The 19,148-nt window shown below is 52.4% G+C and overlaps 1 protein-coding gene across 2 annotated transcripts in view; it reads right to left on the bottom strand.

The window, feature by feature from the left end:
* Positions 1–1,062: 1,062 nt before the first annotated feature.
* Positions 1,063–19,148, bottom strand: part of Dis3l2 (DIS3 like 3'-5' exoribonuclease 2) — a 428,102-nt gene continuing 410,016 nt past the window's right edge. For both annotated transcript variants that reach the window (XM_004662245.2, XM_045147855.1), the window contains exons 15-21: positions 7,553–7,736; positions 6,867–6,953; positions 3,865–4,012; positions 3,452–3,582; positions 3,219–3,323; positions 1,979–2,080; positions 1,063–1,532 (exon numbers count right to left, since the gene is read on the bottom strand). In XM_004662245.2, the coding sequence (XP_004662302.1) occupies positions 1,383–1,532; positions 1,979–2,080; positions 3,219–3,323; positions 3,452–3,582; positions 3,865–4,012; positions 6,867–6,953; positions 7,553–7,736 (907 nt within the window). In that variant the 3' untranslated portion in view covers positions 1,063–1,382. The remainder of the gene's footprint in view (positions 1,533–1,978; positions 2,081–3,218; positions 3,324–3,451; positions 3,583–3,864; positions 4,013–6,866; positions 6,954–7,552; positions 7,737–19,148) is intronic.

Below are 19,148 nucleotides of genomic sequence, written 5' to 3'. Positions count from 1 at the left end.
GTCACCACTGGGGCATTTAGTCTGGCTGCCGAGGCTGGGGAAACATCCAGAATCCTTGTCACCCAGATACTAAACCACCACTCCTCACCTGCATATGCCCTTCCAGACATGATTCTGGAAGAAAACACTGAGGGTGTGAGCACAGGAGTTATCTTGGGGGTGGAAAGATGAGCATATGAGGGCTGCTGAGGTGGTCAGGGCATGGAGGATGGCAGGGAACCTGTGCGGGGATGTCAGGCAGCCCATGGTGAGGGCAGTGGCAGCACAGCACATATGCCATTGCTGTGTCTCGACACCATGAGGCACTCTGACAAGGCACTGCACTGTATCTGTCTTTGAGGAAAATGACATACCAGATCAGATGAGCATGATGTCTCAGAGAACAGTGTGACAGAAAAGGGCCTTTGTCACCTTGGTTTTCATCGTGCATTCTGGTAGCTCTCCAAGAAGCCAGCCCCTTTCAGTTTAGGGGAAAGAATGTACTCTGAAGCCAGACCACCGAGGGATGAGAACTGTCTAGTGGCCCATCTCTGTCTCTGGGGCAATGAGGGTGCAGTGGTTAGTGGGTGCTCAGGATGCTGGGCAGGTGACCAGGCCAGGTTGGGATCTGGGTGAGGGCCTCCTGTCCTGTAGCAGGCCTGGAATTACCCTGATCCCATGCTTCCTTCACAAGCTGAGGCACTTACTCCTATCATGGGTGTGGTGGGACTGTTGCAGTTCTGGCCTAGGAAGTAGGAGGAGGGGGCAGGGAAAGCCCCGGAGCCCTGATCCTAGGGCCCCATGCTAGTAGCAGAGAGGAAACAGGGAGGGGCAGACAGGGCCATGTGAGCAGAGTGATGGGTAGCTCCCTGTTGTACATACTAATTACATTTTTAATCAGCCAGAAGGAGGCTCCAACATCAATCTGCCACACATAGCTCGTGAATCACCCTGGAGCTGGCAGCGAGGTTCTGGGCTGGTGACCCTGGCTCAGCTGTGAGGTGAAGCCTGTGCCAGGCCCCTTTGCTGTGGGTACACGGGGTACCCTGCTGCCAGGCTTCCTCCATGACATCCAAACAGACAGCACTGCACACTTGATTTTATTCCATGACACTGATTTGCTGAAACCTTCCACTTCCTGGGCTGAGGAGGACACTGGTGGCTTGAAAGAAGTGGGGCTAGCTGCCCAGGACTCTCTCTGCTCGAGGAAGCACTGGCCAGGCCTCAGCCTTCCACCAAGTCTCACCCTATCCCCTCAAGTTCATTTAAAAACAGCTGCAAAAAATAAAAAATAAAAATAAACCCCTGAGTTGTTAAAAACTGAATTTAAAATCCCGTTTGATGTCAAAAGGTCCTTCCTAAAAGCCAGCAGGTTAGGGCGTGAGGCCTGGCTCAGTTGTTACTCAGTCTTCTGGCTCCTCATCTGACTCTCCCTCCTCTAGGCCCAGGCAATGCTCGTGGCCAGGCCTCTTCAGGATAGCGCTGTACTTGAGGGCTGCTGCCTCCACCTCTGCCTGTAGGACCACCTCCACCAAGCTGAAGATGGTGATGACCTGTGGTAGGGACAGAGAGGGCAGGGGGATGTGGTCAAAGTGCAGCTGGCCACCAAGGCACACTCAGCCCCCTGAGCCTCCTTGTGACCCATCTATTAACTGAAACTGTGGAGCGTGAGGAGAACCAAGGGGCCAGGCAGCACTGTGTGAACATCTGGTATGTGGTGAGCACTCACAAAGGTTAAGGACAGGTTGAGCTGAACTGGGCTGGCCTTTGGAGTGAAAAAGTCCACAGCTTTTATCAGCATCTTAAAGGAACCCACAAGTTAAGAAACTCTGCTTTAGGGGGATAAGCGGAGGGGGTCTTCCCATAGTAGACATTCCCAAGTGAGGGCCCTGGCAGTCTAGGTGCAGGGCTTAGGCTTCAGCATGGGGACTGAAAACTCTGGGGCACACAGGGCAAGTAGAGGGCTGGAGGGCACAGTATGGGGGAGGGGGATGCTGACCTGCTGTGTCGGCTCCTGCTCAGGGTCCTCAGGCTCCCAGACAAGAATGAGTTCTGGCTTCTTCCCTACCTTCTGGAAGTGGTAGGATCGCAGGGCCAGTGCCTGAGGGTGTACATAGTGGTGCCTTAGGCCCCAGGCCTTCATATTCTGGAAAAACCATTGCTTAGAAGTGGCCTGCTGCCCTGATACCCCACTGCTGGCTGCTTGGCCCAAGACAGGGATGCCATCATCCCTGCTTTCCTGTCTTTTCAGCTTCAGTAGAGCCTGCCAGGACCAAGGGATGAACTGAGAGGGACCAGGGCTCTTGAGGTTACATGATAGAGGAGGCAGATCTGCCCTGGCTGATGGAACTACCCAAAGGCTGTGCCCTCTGTTGGGTTTGGGTGTGACAGCCCAGGCCGAGAGCTCAGTACATGAGAAGCTGACCTAGGCCTGAACTCTGTCCTGCTTAGTGAACTTCAGCACAGGCACCCTGACTGTTTCCAGCTGCACTCGGTTCGCTCTCCTGTTCTATTTTTATGACTCCCATGTCTCCTCCAGAGCAGGGCTCTGCATTCTCAAACATTCTGGAGGTCAAGAAATTCAAAGCCAGGGGCAGAAGCCAGGTGGTGACGTGCTGACCACATGGTAGCTAAAGCCAGGCCTCTCAGCTGGCATTAGGACAGGCACCCAAAGGACTGCATCAACCGTCACCCAGGGAAGGAGCCAAAGTAAGGACAGGTCTACTCCTCTTCAGGGACATCATGTCTAGAGCAGCACTGGACTATCGTCTTGCCTTTCTTTCCACATGTTCCTATGAGAGCACCCCGAGGCCCACACACTGTACAGGCCATCCTGTACTGGCTAGTCACAGGCTTATTTTCTGTGTTCCTGAGTCTTTGGGGAGGGGGTCCAGGCCTGACCTTTGGCCTAGAGACTCATTTCCAGGGAGGCTTACCTGGTTGGGGTCAAGGCTCTGGACCCTCTGCTGGCACATGCTATTGTGGCTCACCAGTGGGAAGGGAGAGCACAGCGGGACCCAAACACTTTATGTCCCTCCCAAGATGGGGACCTCAGTCTGATACTAACCCTAACCCATGCTTGTCTGACTACCACAGGCCAGGGACGCACAGAGAAGTCTTCAGCATAGGAGTGGAGACAGGTGGGGAATATGGCTCTGCATCTCATGTGGGTGCAGTCCTCTGAGTGTTTGGCTGGGTTTCCAGGTGTCTGTCTCCCACTCTCATTTGAGCATACTCACATTGCAGTAGATGCGCTTCTGTACCCCATAGCGCAGCACCAGAACGTCAAAGGCTTGGTTCAGGACACCCATCACCATGGCTTCTGACTCCAGGGGCCCACTCTCCTGTAGGGATAATGCTCCAGCCATAGCATCCTCCCAGGGAGGGAGATGTGCTGATACTCCTTGAGGGCTTCTGGTAAGTGGGCACGCAGAGGGTGGAAAGAGGGAAAGGTACCAGGCTGGGGCCTCACCTTGACGAGGATGGCAAAGAAGAGGCTGGTGCTCAGCTCCTGCACACGCTTAGAGGCCATCCGGCGGTCATTGCAGTGGTCGGCCTGCTTCTGCAGAGTACTGGGCTCCACATCCGGCTGCTCGGTGTAGCCTGGGAAGAGGGTGGTCAGGACTGCTAGTGGGGGAGCTAAAGAAGGTGGCATGCTGATGCTGATGTTGGGCCCCGAGGACAACTGTGGCCCCAGGCTTACCGTGAGCCTGACTGCAGTCTCCCCTCCCTAGCACCTGGTGTGAAGGGATGATATTCAGGCGCAGGCTCTTCTGTCCCTTGGGACCTCCATAATTACAGCAGTGTGGGCACTGGCCCCTTACTCTGAGGATGGGTAGCCCCTGGCTGACACAAGCCTGCCCTGGCTTGAGCCACTTCCCTTACCCAGCGCAGCAGCCAGGAGGCGGTGCACCATGATGTCAGCGAAGCGGCGGATGGGAGAGGTGAAGTGGGTGTAGAGAGGCACGTTGAGGGCATAGTGCCGGAACTGTTCCTGGTCCTGCAGCATTCCCGAGCAGAAGTACAGTGCCATCTGAGGAGAGGGTGGGGCTCAGAGCCTGGCTGAACCTGGTGGGCTCTATAACACTACAGTCTGCTCTGTGGCACTGCTGGTAAAGACCTAGCTGACAGGCTGCAGACAACTGAGAAAAGCCAGGCAGGCCCTTGGGGCCAGGGCCATTTTGCCGAGGGGACCACAGCAGCTGCCATGAGGCCAAGCCGGTTAGGCAGTACCTAGCCGGCTCTAGTGCTCAGAATACATACTGGCTATGCCTGCAGGTTGCCGGGACCTGCTCTAGCTATTCTACTTGGAACAATTTAGACAGCTATGCCTCTGGTGGGAATGGGGTGCTAGAAGTCCTCAGGATGATGTATGGCCTCTGCTCCTTAGGGTCCTATGGGATTGACCACCAGGGCAGTTTCCCAAGAGCCCATGGATGCTGAGTCCCTGCCAAGAATGATGCAGGGGTGGTTTCTGGACTGTGTAGGATGGAGGACAGGGAAGCCCATGCCATGTTGGCGCAGGCCTGGAGGCACAAGTAGAAGCTGAAGAAGCTGAGGTCTCTGCCCAGTGTGGCAAGATGCGGACCTGTGGGAATGCATCCTGCAATGGACTCTTGGCCTATGCTTGAGCTGACTTCATCCGCTCTGGCCCCATCTCGGCCTAGCTGATAGCTGTGCTTACTTACCAGCCCCTAGTAATCACCCCTGCCTGCCAGAGGAGCCACTGTGTCCAGCCTGCCAGCCTAGGTCTGCTCACTCCTGATCATCCGACCTGCCCTGGATCAGACACACGGAGCAGAAAGTGGCTGAGCTGCTCTGGGGCCTAGCACAGCCACTGGAATCAGCTGCCTGCTCACACCCTTGATAGCTCTAGCACGCTTGGCCAACTGCAGAGTTGGCTCTGGTTACTTTGTGTACATGGTCCTGGATTGAGGGTGCAACTCCCACTGGGCCCTGGGTTATGTCTGGGGCAAGTCACTGCAGGAGGTAGACTAAGCCTTCACTGCAAGCCATGTGTGGTTCTGTTCTCAGCGGTGGCCCAGTTCCCCAGACAGGCTGGGGTGAGGAGGAAAATGGACCTGGGCTGCCTCCTGCTGGCATAGGTATTTCTGGGTGAAGGCAATGGCTTTTCTGTAGTGCTCAATGGGCCTCAGGACAGCTCTGGTATCCTGTTTCTACAGCTCATTTAAGAAACAGGCATAGGGGCTGGAGAGATGGCTTAGCGGTTAAGCGCTTGCCTGTGAAGCCTAAGGACCCTGGTTCGAGGCTCGGTTCCCCAGGTCCCACGTTAGCCAGATGCACAAGGGGGCACACGCGTCTGGAGTTCGTTTGCAGAGGCTGGAAGCCCTGGCGTGCCCATTCTCTCTCTCTCTCTCTCTCCCTCTATCTGTCTTTCTCGCTGTGTCTGTCGCTCTCAAATAAATAAATAAATAAATAAAAATTAAAAAAAAAGAAACAGGCATAGGGGGCTAAAGAGATGGCTTAGTGGTTAAGATGCTTGCTGGTAAAGCCAAAGGATCATCTTTGATTTCTTAGTATCCACATAAAGCGAAATGCACAAGGTGGCACATGTGTCTGGAGTTTGTTAGTGGCTAGAGGCCCTGCAGTGCCCATATTTTCTCTCTCTCCCCTCATCTATCTGCCGCTCTCTCTCAAATAAGTAAGTAAATAAATAAAAATGTCTTAAAAATGTTTAAAAAAAGAAACAAGCACAGGACTGGAGAGCTGGTTCAGCAGTTAAAGGCACTTGCTTGCAAAGCCTGGTGGCTTGGGTTCAATTTCCCAATACCCATATAAAGTCAGATGCATAAAGTAGTAAATGCGTTTGGAGGGTCGGCAGTGGCAGGAGGCTCTGGTGTGCTCATACTCTCTCTCTCTCTCTCTTTAAAATAAATAAATAACAAAATATTCTTTAAAAATAATCAGGCACAACTACCCCTCCCTTTTGTGCTTGCTGCTGCTTTGCCCCTGGCCTTACCCCATCCTGTCCCAGTTCATGGGGCATTGAGAGCAGATGTCCACAAACACTGGGTCATTCCCTGCCATCAGAATCCTGGGTGGAGGCAGGATTTCAGAGGGCACAGCCCAGGGTCTGCTGTGTCTTACAGGCCTCCAGCAAGCAGGGCAGGTTAAAGCCAGGTACCATGCACAGCCCCTATGCTGTGGGTACTGTCTAAAGTGGGGGTAGGGAGCAGATACTGGGGCCTGGGAGCAAGGGAAGAACAGCCAGGCCCAAAAGGGCCCTGATGACTCTATTCCTAGTATACCTGTGTGGTGTTAAGAAATAAATCAGCCATGCTCAAGAACAGAGTAAATCTGTCAAATGAATGACCCCCGAAAAATGGCTGGTCTCTGCCTTGGTGGTGCTAGGACTCACAGCTGACCCTATGAACACCTGCAGATCCTGCTGACCTGTCAGTCTACTGAGATAAGCCTTGTTTCCAAGATGCTTAGGCCCTTAAGAAGCTGAAGTGTACTTCGGGAGGACTGCAACAGGCTGCCAGAGCCTGCACCTGCCTATCCTATACCTGTCACCTGCCTGGAGACATGGGCCTAGGACCACAGACAAACTCTGTAGCTGGGTTAGAGGGTAAGAACTTTCCTCCTGTCTGGGGTCCCTAGCAACCACAAGCCAGAATAGCCCATGAAAGCTACAGCATGCTGTCCTGCTACACAGGATAGGTTCTTCTAGACCCGAGGCCTGTCTGTCCCAGGTGTGCATGTGGCATACTCCCCTCTCACATAGTTCCTTATCCCCTATCCATCCAGCCAGGCCCAGAGCAGAACAGGAATGGCAGTATGCTGTGAACACAGGAAGTAGCAGGTAGCAGGCCAGGGTCTTAGGTGCTCCTGGGAGTGGAGACGGAGGCTTGGCCTCTCTTTACCTGCATGGGCCGAGAGTACATGTTGGTGAGCACCTCCTTCCGGGCCAGGGAGTATTTGTCATCTCCAAATGTTTTGGTCAGACTTTTCTAGAAGAAAATCCCAGAAAGTTACATGAAATGTGGTCAGGCTTGGGGACAGGCACTGTGCCTGTCACTTACTGACTATTTAACATCAGGCCTGAAGAGGAGGGGTTCTCTGGTCATGGGCCTGGTGTATGAGGAGTAGCATGTGGCCCCCACAGGGCCTGAGATCAGTCAGCCCTTCTATGTCTAGCTGGCAGGCCAGTTTTCCGACTTGAAGCATCTCTAGGCCTCCAGGCTTGAAACATGGGTTAAGTGGTCTCCCTCCTTTGGGATGAGCCAGGACACTAGGTTCCTCAGCCCGGTGAAGCTTACTGCCAGGCAGGGAACAACCGAAACCACTTCTACGAAGTGCTGCCTGCTTCCAGTAAGCTCAGTCCCTCCCTACACTGAAAACCCGGAGGTCTAAGACCAGCTTAGTCCTGGCTCCAGGACATGCCAATAGACAAGTCTCAAGTGAGGATACCTACCCCTAGGCAGGGACTTCTTCCTCACTGTAGGGAAGACCTGGATGAAGGGGAATGTACCCTGTGGGAAGAAGCAGTCACCATCCCCCAATTCTAGGCCTTTCTCTTCTCCCTACCTGCCCACCCCTCAGAACTCACATTGAGGGCTCCTGCAGAGCTCACGTCCATGGGCAGCCCCATTTGGTTGCAAAACTCCACCAGGTCACTGAGCATCTTTGTCTGAGGTGGTGGGTGCCGGCGCAGCAGGGCCTGCTCAGGGAAGGTGTGGAAGACCTTGTGGGCCACTGCCATGTTGGCCAAGAGCATGAACTCCTCCACGAGCCTGAAGGAGAGAGGTGGTGACTGGAGGGATATTAGAGGCAGGTGACTGTGCCCCTTTCCCAAGATCACTACCCAGTTAGCTTTCTTGTACCTTATTTTCCAGTGTCAAGAACCTCTTGGCAACTTAGTTAAGTTTGTTCTTCCATGCTCTTTCCCTTTCACCCTTGCTCACACTCTCTCAGAGCCATTCCATGAACGTGTGTGTGGTCTCCCCACTAGGAAGATCCTGGGGAACAGTCATGGAGACTGTCTCAATTTCCTCTGAAGGGGGACACTTAGGCCATACCTGGCCAATAGAAGGCACACAGGTAAGCTCTCTGTGGAAGGAACCTGCTCCTTGGAGAGTCCACCTCATAGGTACCATTGCTCTAGTTTTGCATTGCTTCAGTAGAACTGGAATCACCAGTAAGTCCACATGGATAAGGCTCCAAATGAGAAGAACCCAGGGATATCAAGGACCCAGGGAGGAGGAAAAAAGACTAATGGGAGACGGAGGAAGTATACTAAGACTGAGAAGCCGATGTCAGCACCTGCCACCTCAATCCAGTGCAGGAAGTCACATGCTGCTCTTGGAGTTCCCTTGGTGGGACATACGGGCCAAACATGGTGCCTTTCAGGAAGAGGTACACATCTTGGTATCATTGTAGCCAGGGTGTCCTGTATGAGGAAAGCTTGATCCCTGGGGAAGCAAGGGTCAGTCAAGACCTGCTCAGTTTAGGGAAGACTCTCCTCAGGTTGCCTGTCAAGCCTTGGGCTTCTAAATCATGGAGGTGGGAGAGGGTCAGAGGTCAGCTCTTCCCAGTTGACAGCAGCCAGGGGCCTAGGGATGAACTCCCCATGTCCCTGCTGCAGGTGGGGGCAGCACTTCTGAGTCAGGCTTATCATCTGGACTAGGTCTTAGAAGGAAGAGCTGGTATAGTGAGGGGGAAACAGCCTGTCATGCAGAAGCCTGCCCTTGGTCTGCTAGGGTGCTTCCCTGAGGAGCCCATTCTACAGAGAAGGGCTGGGAAGGTGCCCAGCAGCACAGACACCACCAGATGGATTCTTGGCCCAAGAAGGCAGGGCTACAGCTGCCCTTCCACTGTGCACAAACTCTAGCTCACAAAAAGAGGAACCCTTGTGTTGCCCACTGGATTAGCTATGCCTTTTAGGTGGCCACCCTGCCTCCCAGTCCCTAATTTGTCCTTGTGCCCATCACTGCTTGCCAAAAACATTTGCATTCAAGCACCTTCACTTTCCACTGAGTCCCCTAAGATGCTATTTGAATACTGGCTCCACCACACTGTAGCTGTGGGACCTGAACAAGTCACAAATCTTTCCTAACCCTTCTCCCCAAAGGTAACCCAGGGCCAACACCAGCACCTGATCTCAAGGCGGACATGACAACAGATGAAGGGGATGACATTCAGGACAACCTGGGCTAGCACATCAAGTCCCAGACATGGTGGTACTTTTCTTTCTTCATGCAAATAGCCAACACACCCAGTGAGTGAGTGATCTTCCCCTGTTGTTCATGCCCCTTCTGTACTTCTCCTCAGGCCTTCTGTGAAGACCAGTTAAAGGCTCCCTTTATGTCATCCATGGTCCAGTACTATTAGACTCTGTTTAGTTTCTTTACCACGGTATTGTCAACCCCAGAGGACCTCCCCAGAGACGTATGTTCCTGCCTTTTAATACAAGGTTTCTTCAATGAAGTTGAAACTAGATAGCCCAGGCTGGCCTTGAACTCATCTTCCCACTTCAGCCTCCAGAGTGCTGGGATTTGATCTATAGTATGTTCCTGGTCAAGCTGTTGCCCAAATGCTCAAATACTTAAGTGAATTAATCCGTGACCACTCAATGGGCATTGCGATTTTGGACTTTTCTCCATGTAGTCTAGAATCCTGTGGGGCAGAATGTAGTCTGTTTGGCGTAAGGGCTAAGTCTGGGCTGCATTTTAGGAGTCAGGTCAGCAGGTGGCAGCAGGATCCCACATTAGGGCTGTGAGGAGGCAGCTGACAGGCAGGAGTAGGGCTAAGTGAGGCAGGGGTGACTCTGGATGGAGGTCCTATAGGTGAAAGAGCCTCCTGGGCACAGCCAGGATTATACTTCATGGGGCTCATCCACCTTACCACTCTCAATCTCAAATAAGGATGAGGATAAGAACACGAGGGGGAGAGAGGGTGGGACTGCTGCGGAGGAGCAACGAAAGACCCAGGGAAGCTGTTTCTTCAGGAGCTTCACTGCTTGTCCTCCCTAGAGCCCAGCACAGTTCTCTTAGTCACCTGAGGCCCAGAGGAAAACAAGCGTGCATATCTGGCTAATCTGGACAACTATGGTACAGCTTTGGACGCACAGGCTGACCTTGGCAGGCCCCTTGGTGTCTCTGGTCTCCATTTCTACTGAGCAGCCCTGTCTTCCCTCTCTTCCTCTCACCTTCCTTCTCAGTTAAGACAGCAGTCAGTCTATGTTCTCTCCACGGAAGTTCAGCATCATCAAGCAATTATCCCCAAATACTATTGTTACCAAACAGGAAGAGGGCACAGCATTAAGCTTCCATTCCCTGGATGCTAACAAGGCTCACTAGTGTTCTAGGATGGCTGTAGGGACAATTTACTTACACCTTGTCCTTAAAATTTCATCATACCTGTATACAGGAGGGGAAATGGCAGAGAGAACAGTCAAGTCTGTGCACATGAGCACATCACAGAGGGCCTGTCAGGTGCTCTGGCTCTGGAGCCTGGGGAGTTGCAAAGTGGTCCACAGCAAAGCTCTGCAAATGGCAGGCCAAGACATGACCAAACCACCTTCAGCCAGAGTTCCAATCAGGTCAGGGTTCCCTGTGGGGCCAAGCACCCCAGTCAGGAATGCATGGGTAGCCCTACTTACTTGTGGCCAGCAAAGGGACCCCTCCATAGCTGGACAGTTCACCCTGGTCAATTCTCATGGTTGCCAGCAGGGGGACCCCAGTATCTTCCATCCCAGGACTTGGGATGTGGCAGAGCAGCTTAGAACCCAAGAACTTCTGGGCAGGAAAAGTCTGAGGTTCTGTGACCTGAGGGCCAGGGGCTCAGGCTTCCCTGTCTGTTTCTTTCTTAGCCAAAGCTGACTCTAGAGCTGAGGGCTCTGAGCAAATGGGTCATGTGGGAGTGGGGATGACAAATGGGGGGCTGGAAGCTGAGCTCCTCACCCCAGTGACCTGCTCCCTCTTCGGGGAGGGGGGTCATGTGTAAGTCAGCAGCTAAACTCAGACGCTGCTGTGTGCTGTCCTGGGGCAGGTGGGGCGTGCTGGAATAGATGCCACATGCTGCAGTGGGTTGCTGAGGACGCACAGCCCTGCAGGTTTCCCTGGCCTACACATCACTCTTCTGGCCTAGGCACCTGCCCTTAGTTGTAAGCTGCCTCCTTCCCCCAGGGACAGCATCACTGCATTGCAGTTATGAGGTCACTCAGCTCTGCTGGGGAGTTGGGAGCTGCCCTGGACAACTGCTCTAAATGGGCTCAGGAATGGCAGCCAGCCAGGATCACCATCCAGAACAGCAAGCCAAGCCCCAAGAGACAGACAGGCCTTGGTTCCAGGCCTGGCATCTACTGAGCTTCTGGAGCCCAGTGCCACTGATGTCTCTCAACTCTGGAGGTCCAGATAGAGCTCTGCTGTGACAGGAAGGACAGGAAGTTGTCAGCCAGGACACCAGGGTGAATACTTGTCAGCCCTCAGTCACAGCATCCTCTACCTGTGCTCTGAGCCTTCAAGGCTTGATGGAGGAGAGGCAGGTGTAAGGCTTCTCATCCCAGGCAGCCAATAATCAAGGCCCTCACCTCACAGCAGGCAGAGAAAAAGGCTACAGGCATCCCCTACACAAGTACACGCCACTCAACACAGGAGAGCACATGCCACAAACACACACTCCGCCACACAGGAAAGCACACACCCTTTCTAGCTGTGGCCTCACTACCCTGGGTGCTGCTTGATGGCCCTCCTGTGACAGTTCCTGTGGCCCTGCAATGCTCTTATCACCTTCTGAATAAGAGGAGTTTAATGTGTAACCCAGGACGTGGCTGACTCCAAGTTTCACACTGCCTAAGCAGCAGTCTGGATGCTCTTGGTTCTGCTCTCATGAGTTCCCCTGAGGAAGTGTATATACAAGCACAGGCCAAGGATGACAGGAAAGATATGAAACAGCTAAAGTGTGTAAACAAAACAGTAAAAGCTTCAGGTGAGTTTGGAAAATAAGGAATTGAGGGCAGAGGCCTGGACCCATCATGAGAGCCAGGAGGGTGCTGAGCAAAAAGTAACATTTTGGAGAAGGAAGTGGTAATGGTCAAAGGCACAGCCCAATTAGGATGAGGGCTGAGCAGCTAATGGCTGGCAAATTGCAGCTAGGGGCAGCAAGTGAATAGCATAGAAAGCATGCATACCTGTGAGGGGTTGGGGGGGGGATGGGCACCACCCTAGGGAGGCCAAGGCTGAGATCAGGAGTAAGAGCAGGCAGATGGGAACAGGTGAGCAGTGTCTTGGGGAAAATGCTACGGAGACAGAGAAGTGGCAAGTGGAGTTGGCAAGCAGAAGCCAGCTCCCAGCAGTGAGGCTGGGGAGGCTTGCTCAGAAAGGGGAGGAAGGGTGGGTGAGTGTAGACAACGCCCACACAGTACGGTGACAGTGTCAGTAGAAGGAAGGGATGAGAGGCCTGGGGACTATCTGCAGATAAGCTAAAGGTGTTCTCAGAGGCAGTGGCTCACAGGAAGTCATTCAGCATCCCAAGGGACAGAGGGAAGGAGGGGTTCCCATGTCTCATTCCAGGTGGGTTTGAAGAAAGCCCTGCAGAGTGCCTCAGTGTCTGTTCTGCACATGTTCCTGCAGGGGGCGTGGAGGTCACAGGACTTACCACTGACATCACGTTGAACTAACTGGGCTAGGGAAGAAAGTGTTCTAGACCAGGGCCACAGCCAGTCAGGAACAGAGACCCCATATTCCCTGGGCCCCTCACCCAGCACTGTGCTGAGGGCTCAGTACAGACACCTGGTAACTGGCAGCACCAGAATGGAAGAGAGAAGCTGAAGGGCAGAAGGGTAACTAGGGAAGTGGCATGAAGATACCGTCCCTAGAGCTGTCAAATCCAGTGGCCAGAGGAGAGAGACCTGTACTCACTTCCCAGGGAGTGGGGAGAGCAGATACCTCCCCATGTGTGAGGATAGGGACAGCCTCCCTGGGCCAACTTGGGAGCAGGAAAGGTGGGTGGGGTTCAGAATGGGTTAGCTCTGTTCCCTCAGCTGGCTGTTCTTCCCTCCCATAGAACTTGAGATGAACAATGGGAGGCTGGCACTGGCCATGGGTCTCTCCTCATGCCCAGGTGTGGTGCTGAGGGCAGGGCTTGTTCTGAGCTCGCCTCTTCTGGCCCTGCCCTCAGACTGTCCACTCCTCAGCACTTGGCCTCAGCATTGCCTGGTAAGGAAGGCAGAGCCTTTTGGAGCTCCTAGATCCATTTGAGCAGCCAGCCCAGAGGAGAAACTCATCTTACCCCTTCACAACCCAGAACACTTGCAAAGTGGCTTTAGAAGTGGGGCCAGAACAGAGTGGTATGACATTTGCTGAAATACAAAAATGAAGTGATTTTCAAAGACCAAAACTAAGAGTGAGACAGTAACAGACTCTCTGCCCTCAGCCACTAAGGCACTTGTCACAACTCGGTGGGAATCTTGTGCTAATGGAATTATAGGCCACTCACAGAGACTGTTCAATTAGCTCTTGAAGAAAACTGCTAACTTGGAAATTTGATAACAATTGCTCTCAGCCAGTTTCAAATTCATGTCTTTTGAAAAACAAATTTCCCCCAGTTGAACACATCCTCGCTGTGGTATCAGGAGCCCTTGGGCTCCTCAGCAGCCATGAAGGCAGCTGCTGGGCTTCTCACAGAGGCGGTGCGCCCAGCATGGCCCCTTCTCTACAGCTGGGCAGCTCAAGGTGGTGGTGGTGGCGGGGCAGTGGCTAACCTCATGGGGAACCCGCTGCTCTTCTAGTGGCCCCAAATTGAGTGTAGTGTGGTGGAAAGCTGCAAGGGAATGGGGCGTGATGAGAAGTCAGTGGTCTGATCAGCACTAAATTGAGGGCTGCTGGGGATGGGAAAGTTTAAAAGATCTTTGCTGAAGTTCCTTCCTAGGCCAGGCCAGGGTGGAGCTGGTGGCCTGAGAGCTGGAAAGTGGAGGCTTGGAGAAGGAGCTGCAGGACAAGAGGTGGGGGTGGGCGCACACCTCAGGAGGAAAGGCTATCGCAGACTGACATGGCACCTACCATTGTTGAGCTGCAGGGACACCCCACGTCATTGCTAGGGCCTCTCACTGACCTTTCTCCCCCTGGGCTCTCTGCAACCTGCCGAACATTTGGACATTCCCATGAAACCACAGGGAAATGAATGGGGCCTAGTTCACAGGCATGGAAAACCCCAGAGGAGCAGGCCTCTGGAGCCAGACATAACAGGCCCTGTGGGTGAGGCCAGAGCCAGGTTTCCTAGTCTGTGGGGCTGAATCTACTCCAGGGCCTCTCTATAGGTTCAGCGGGTGGGGCTCTGTTGCAGTGAGGCACGTTTGAGCCATATTTTTCTAGTTCAAAAGGAAGTCTCTAGAGGATAGGCATCCAAGTGCAGCCCTCTAGCCCTGCCAAAGGGAGGCCCAGTGGCTGCGGTAGGGAGGGTGAGGGGCTGATCCTAGCTGGTTGACAGCCCAAAAGCTCTTTGTCAGCGCAAAGCTAGCCACGAAGCCTTACTCTTCCCAAGGCTTGCTCTGCACGGAGGCATGGGGCAGGCCTGCACGTGGGCAGCAGCCCTGGCCCCTAAGCAGAACCAGGCGGCAGTCTGCTGTGCAGCCTTGCAGTGCAGGGTAATCAGGCCTTGCTGGCTCCATTATGGTGTTGACACACACGCCTTTCTCTGGTTCTAGTTGCTGCCCAAGTGGAACTGGAACCAGAGGAGGTATGGCCAAGGCACACAGAAGTCTGCCTGGAGAAGCCAATGTAGTACCCCCAAAAACATTGTGGTCCTGGTCAGAACCCCAGGCAGAGTCAGGGTTCCTCCTCATGCCTCTGTAGTGGAAGTTGCCTTTGTAGCCCTGGACCAAGGACAGAGCTCAGACACACACAGCACAACTAACTGGGTCACCACTGACTATGGGATGGATCAGCTTTGGCTTTAAAACCAGCATTGAGGAGGATGGTGGGAAGGGATTATGATCAGGGCTCATTGGTAAGTATATGGAGACTATGGATAAAATGTTAAAAAAAAAATAAAACTAGCATTTAGGAAGCTGGTCTACAAGTGTGGGTGCCATGTTGTTCTCCACTATCTCCTGATCATTCTGGTGAAACTTGGGAGCCTTGAAAGCTGAGACAGGCTTCTCTAACACCAACAGATGACAACTCTGAGAAAAACACTCTTTTGCATTATAATCTAATTGTGAACAAAAAGTCCTCTTCCATGGAACAGAAAAATACATGCTTTTTCTAAACAATGAGTTGAAAACGAATTTGATTTACAAATGAGAAGACTAAGGTGGGGTGCTAATTCAGAAATCCTGCAGTGTGTAACAAAGGAAGCAGAAATGGAGCAGCATGACTGCTTGCTGTGATTTGAAGGGCACTGCGAAGGGAACAAGGTAGCAAGGGAATAATCTTCATGTTAAGGCAGAAATCATCACATCAGTCTTTCTGGTATTTTTATAGGCCTTAATAATAAATAGTAAAATAAAAAACCCTAGCATTTGTGCAGCAGGCTGTTTAAGGCAGAAGTGTGTTCTGAGTACACAGGCTCTCGCATACACACAGACCTGTAATAGACAGCAGGGTAAAGGGAGGAGGAGACATGTTCCTAGGAACACAGGGGCTCTGCTTCTGCAAGCGTGAGCATGCTTTGCTCTTGTCGCTGGCTGCTGGGGCGCAGGCCCTCTTTACCAGGGCCATCCCTTGTCCTGCAGCCACTGACAGTCAAGGAAACGAGAATGCAGCCAGGCTCCCTAAGTGCTTTGTCATCTGACCCCTTGCCAGGAGGACAGCACAGAGGGAAACCGACTCTCAGGGGCCACAGAAAGTTGACTGTGTCACTCCTCTGCTAGCTTGTGGTAGGGCGCAGAACTGGAGCACCATACAGACCTGCAGCTGTGGCCCCACCAGGCTTGTTGCGGCAGGGTGGCTGTGCTCAGTGGGAAGAAGCACAGAAACCAATGACTCTCCTTGGCCAACCCTGCTGTGGGGTGACACATGCAGTCTCTGAGTGTCCCTTCTGATGAGCAGGTAGTCTCTGGGCAAACACATGACCTGTCCCACAGAGGCTGTGGGAGCACCCAGAGTATACTTCCAGGGAGGATAGTAGAATAACACTCTGCCCTGAGGGGGTGCAGCAAAGTGCCTCTGGTCTGCCTTGTTCCCTGTCCTGTGATGCTCACTGCATTTATCCAGGCTCTTGACCCAAGCCTCAGTCTGGGGCTGACTATTCTGAACAGGCAATCATGTAGGGCTATCCTTGGGCCTGGTTGGAATGGGACCTTGTTGCCCCTGGAAGTCTTATTTTCAGGCCCTTGCTCAGCTTCTGCTTCCCATCTGCTTCTGTATCCATGGTGGGATACAGAGCAGAACCAGGACTTTGCCCACCACCAGAAGCTTCTAGGTGAGGTGGCTTTGACCCTTTGGTAGGTGATAGTTGCCCTGGGATGAGCCCAGGGTATTTGTGTCTACTGCTCTTAATCTCTCTTTCTCTCTCTCTTTTTTTGAGGTAGGGTCTCGTTCTAGTCCAGGCTGACCTAGAATTCACTATGTAGTCTCAGGGTGGCCTCAAACTCATGGCAATCCACCTACCTCTGCCCTCCCAAGAGCTGGGATTAAAGGCATGTGCCACCATGGCTGGCTTTCTTTCTTTCTTTCTTTCTTTCTTTCTTTCTTTCTTTCTTTCTTTCTTTCTTTCTTTCTTTCTTTCTTTCTTCCTTTTCTTTTCTTTCTTTCTTCTATTTCTTTCATCATGTTTTATTTTCAAGGGGAGAGAGAGAGAGAATATGAATGAGAATGGGCATGCTAGCACCTCCATCTGCTGCAAACAATGCATGTGACACTTTGTGCATCTGGCTTTATGTGGGTACTGGGGAATCAAACCTGGGTCCTTGGGCTTTGCAGGCAAGTGCCTTAGCCACTGAGAAATCTCTCCCCACCTTTTTTTCCCCTTTTTTGAGACAGTGTCTCACTAGGTGGCTCAGGCTGGCCTTGATCTTGTGCCCTTCTTGCCACTGCCTCTTAAAAGTGGGGCTTATAGGTTGCCCCCAAGCCTACCTGGGCCTTTTTATCCTGCTTTCTTACCTGTGGGAAGGCATCAGACTTTGTGTATGGTTAAGAGCAGGGCTGTTCCAGGGCCACAGAAACAGGAAGGGCAAACCACCATGACTATTACACCCTTACCCTGGGAGTTGCTGGGATTTATGCACTTTCCTTTGGAAACTTGATGGTGGCCCCCACCCCAACTCTGAGGTGGGCAAGGACTCAGGAAACCTTTATGTTTTCCCTGCTGAGTTCCACTATCAGAGAACCCTTAAAAGTTCTGGTGGGTCAGGTCCTTGCCCATCCCTGAGTGAACCAGGGTCTTTGGAGGGATTGTACTCAGAGGGGATCTAGCAGACACACTGAAGGCTATGGTTCTCTTGACCCCTGCCTGCCTCACTGGTCTGCCCTGGGCCTTGGCTCAGCTCCTCCACTGACCCTGAAGAAACGGGTTTTCTGCTCCTTGGGACTCTCAAGGTCTTGGGTGACAGGCATCTAAGACTCTTGAGCTCCTCCTGGGGTCTCCGCCTTCTCCTCCAGCTCCTGGCTGGGTTTTCAGGGCTCTGCACAGGTACTTCACTCCCTGGTCCTACAGGAGAATTTTTGCCCTGAGCAGATCAGGAATTTCTTTCCTCTTGGCCAGTTACCCCTGCAGACTCCAGACCTTGAGGAAGGATCACGAGGGGATCCCCAATCTTGCTAACCTCTGGATACCACAGTCCAGTTGCCTAAGCAGATGCTGGTATAGCATATGGAGACCAAATGAGACACTTAAGAAACATGATCTACTTGTACTTCACGGACAGTGTTGAGTGAAAAGCAAGACCTATTTTGAGCAGAGATCCAAAGGACTAGGGGACCACAGGTGGTTTTTCTAGTGCCTGCAGCTTCCTCTGTGCTTGCCTGTGCTGGAAAAAACACGTGCGCTTGGCAGGAAGAGCCTAATATAGCTTCCACCAGGCTGACAGACCTACTGAGTCTGCTCTGACTAAATTTTTACTTGCCTGTAGACAGTCACTACTTCAGTCCAAACAGTGTGAATGTGGTGACTAGGACTCCTTTACTGGTGACCTGATAAATGAATAATCTTGTCCAAGGGCAGCTGCTCCATTATAAACACAAAACTCAGAAGATTAAAAAAAGCCTCTCCTTTCCTGGGCTGTTTCCACTGGGCTAACACTTGTCTTATCACACACTGGGATGTGGTCTGTTGAGTCTGGCACAGCTCATTAGTTATATGACTTTAAAAATATTGACCCACAGTTTTATGAACTGGGTTCAGAGTGCTTTAAATGGATACGTTCCCATTCAGAGCATTCCGGGCTTCCCCGACATCTGCCTGGACCTGCCTCAAACTCATACACAGTCTCCCCTTCTCATCCAGGCAGGACCAAGGCACCTGCTCGGTCGTCTCCACACAGGACTCCATCTTGCCACCATCTCACAGAGCACTCGCTTCGCCTCCCCTTGGGTGGGTTAGGGGTCTTTGGGGCCCTAAATATGTGCCCAAGTTGAGAGAAGTGTTCACTTGCTTTCCTTCCTTGGCTGGGTGTTGTTGGGAGTCTGTTCCTTGCATCCTTTGTCATCCCGTTATGTTTGAATGTGAAGTGTCTCCACAGGCTCATGTGTAAAGGCTTGGTCTCTAGCTGATTACACTATTTTGGGAAGTGGTAGAGGCTTTAGGAGGTCCGGCCTAGATGGAGGAAGCAGATGTCTAGTGGGGCTTTGGGGTGTCCTTGTCTTTTTTCTTTTGTCATTCTGCTTTCTTTTTCTTTCTTTTTGCTGTACTAGGGATTGAACCCAGGGCCTCATGCATGCTAGGCAAGCACTCTATTGCTGAGCTCTCGCCAGTATGCTCCCTGCTTTCTGGACACAGTAAGGGAAGTGCTGTGCTCACTGCAGGATCTCTACCACACTCTTTAGCTCACAGCTAACCCTGGAGACATCTGAAACTATGAGCCAAAGTACATCTCTCCTCACAGGTTGTTTTTCTCAGGTTTGTCATGAATGTTGTGTTGCATGCCTGTCTTCCTCAGTGAACTCTCCTGGGCTTTTGTTTTTCTTCAGTATGTGGTGTAGGTATGTGTGCACATGCATGCCTGAGTATGAGTGGTGCATGTACGTGTATATGGAGACATGCCTGCA

Source organism: Jaculus jaculus, chromosome 4 (genome assembly GCF_020740685.1).
Source record: "Jaculus jaculus isolate mJacJac1 chromosome 4, mJacJac1.mat.Y.cur, whole genome shotgun sequence".
Classification (NCBI taxonomy): Eukaryota; Metazoa; Chordata; class Mammalia; order Rodentia; family Dipodidae; genus Jaculus; species Jaculus jaculus.
This window is presented reverse-complemented; position numbering and strand designations above follow the sequence as displayed.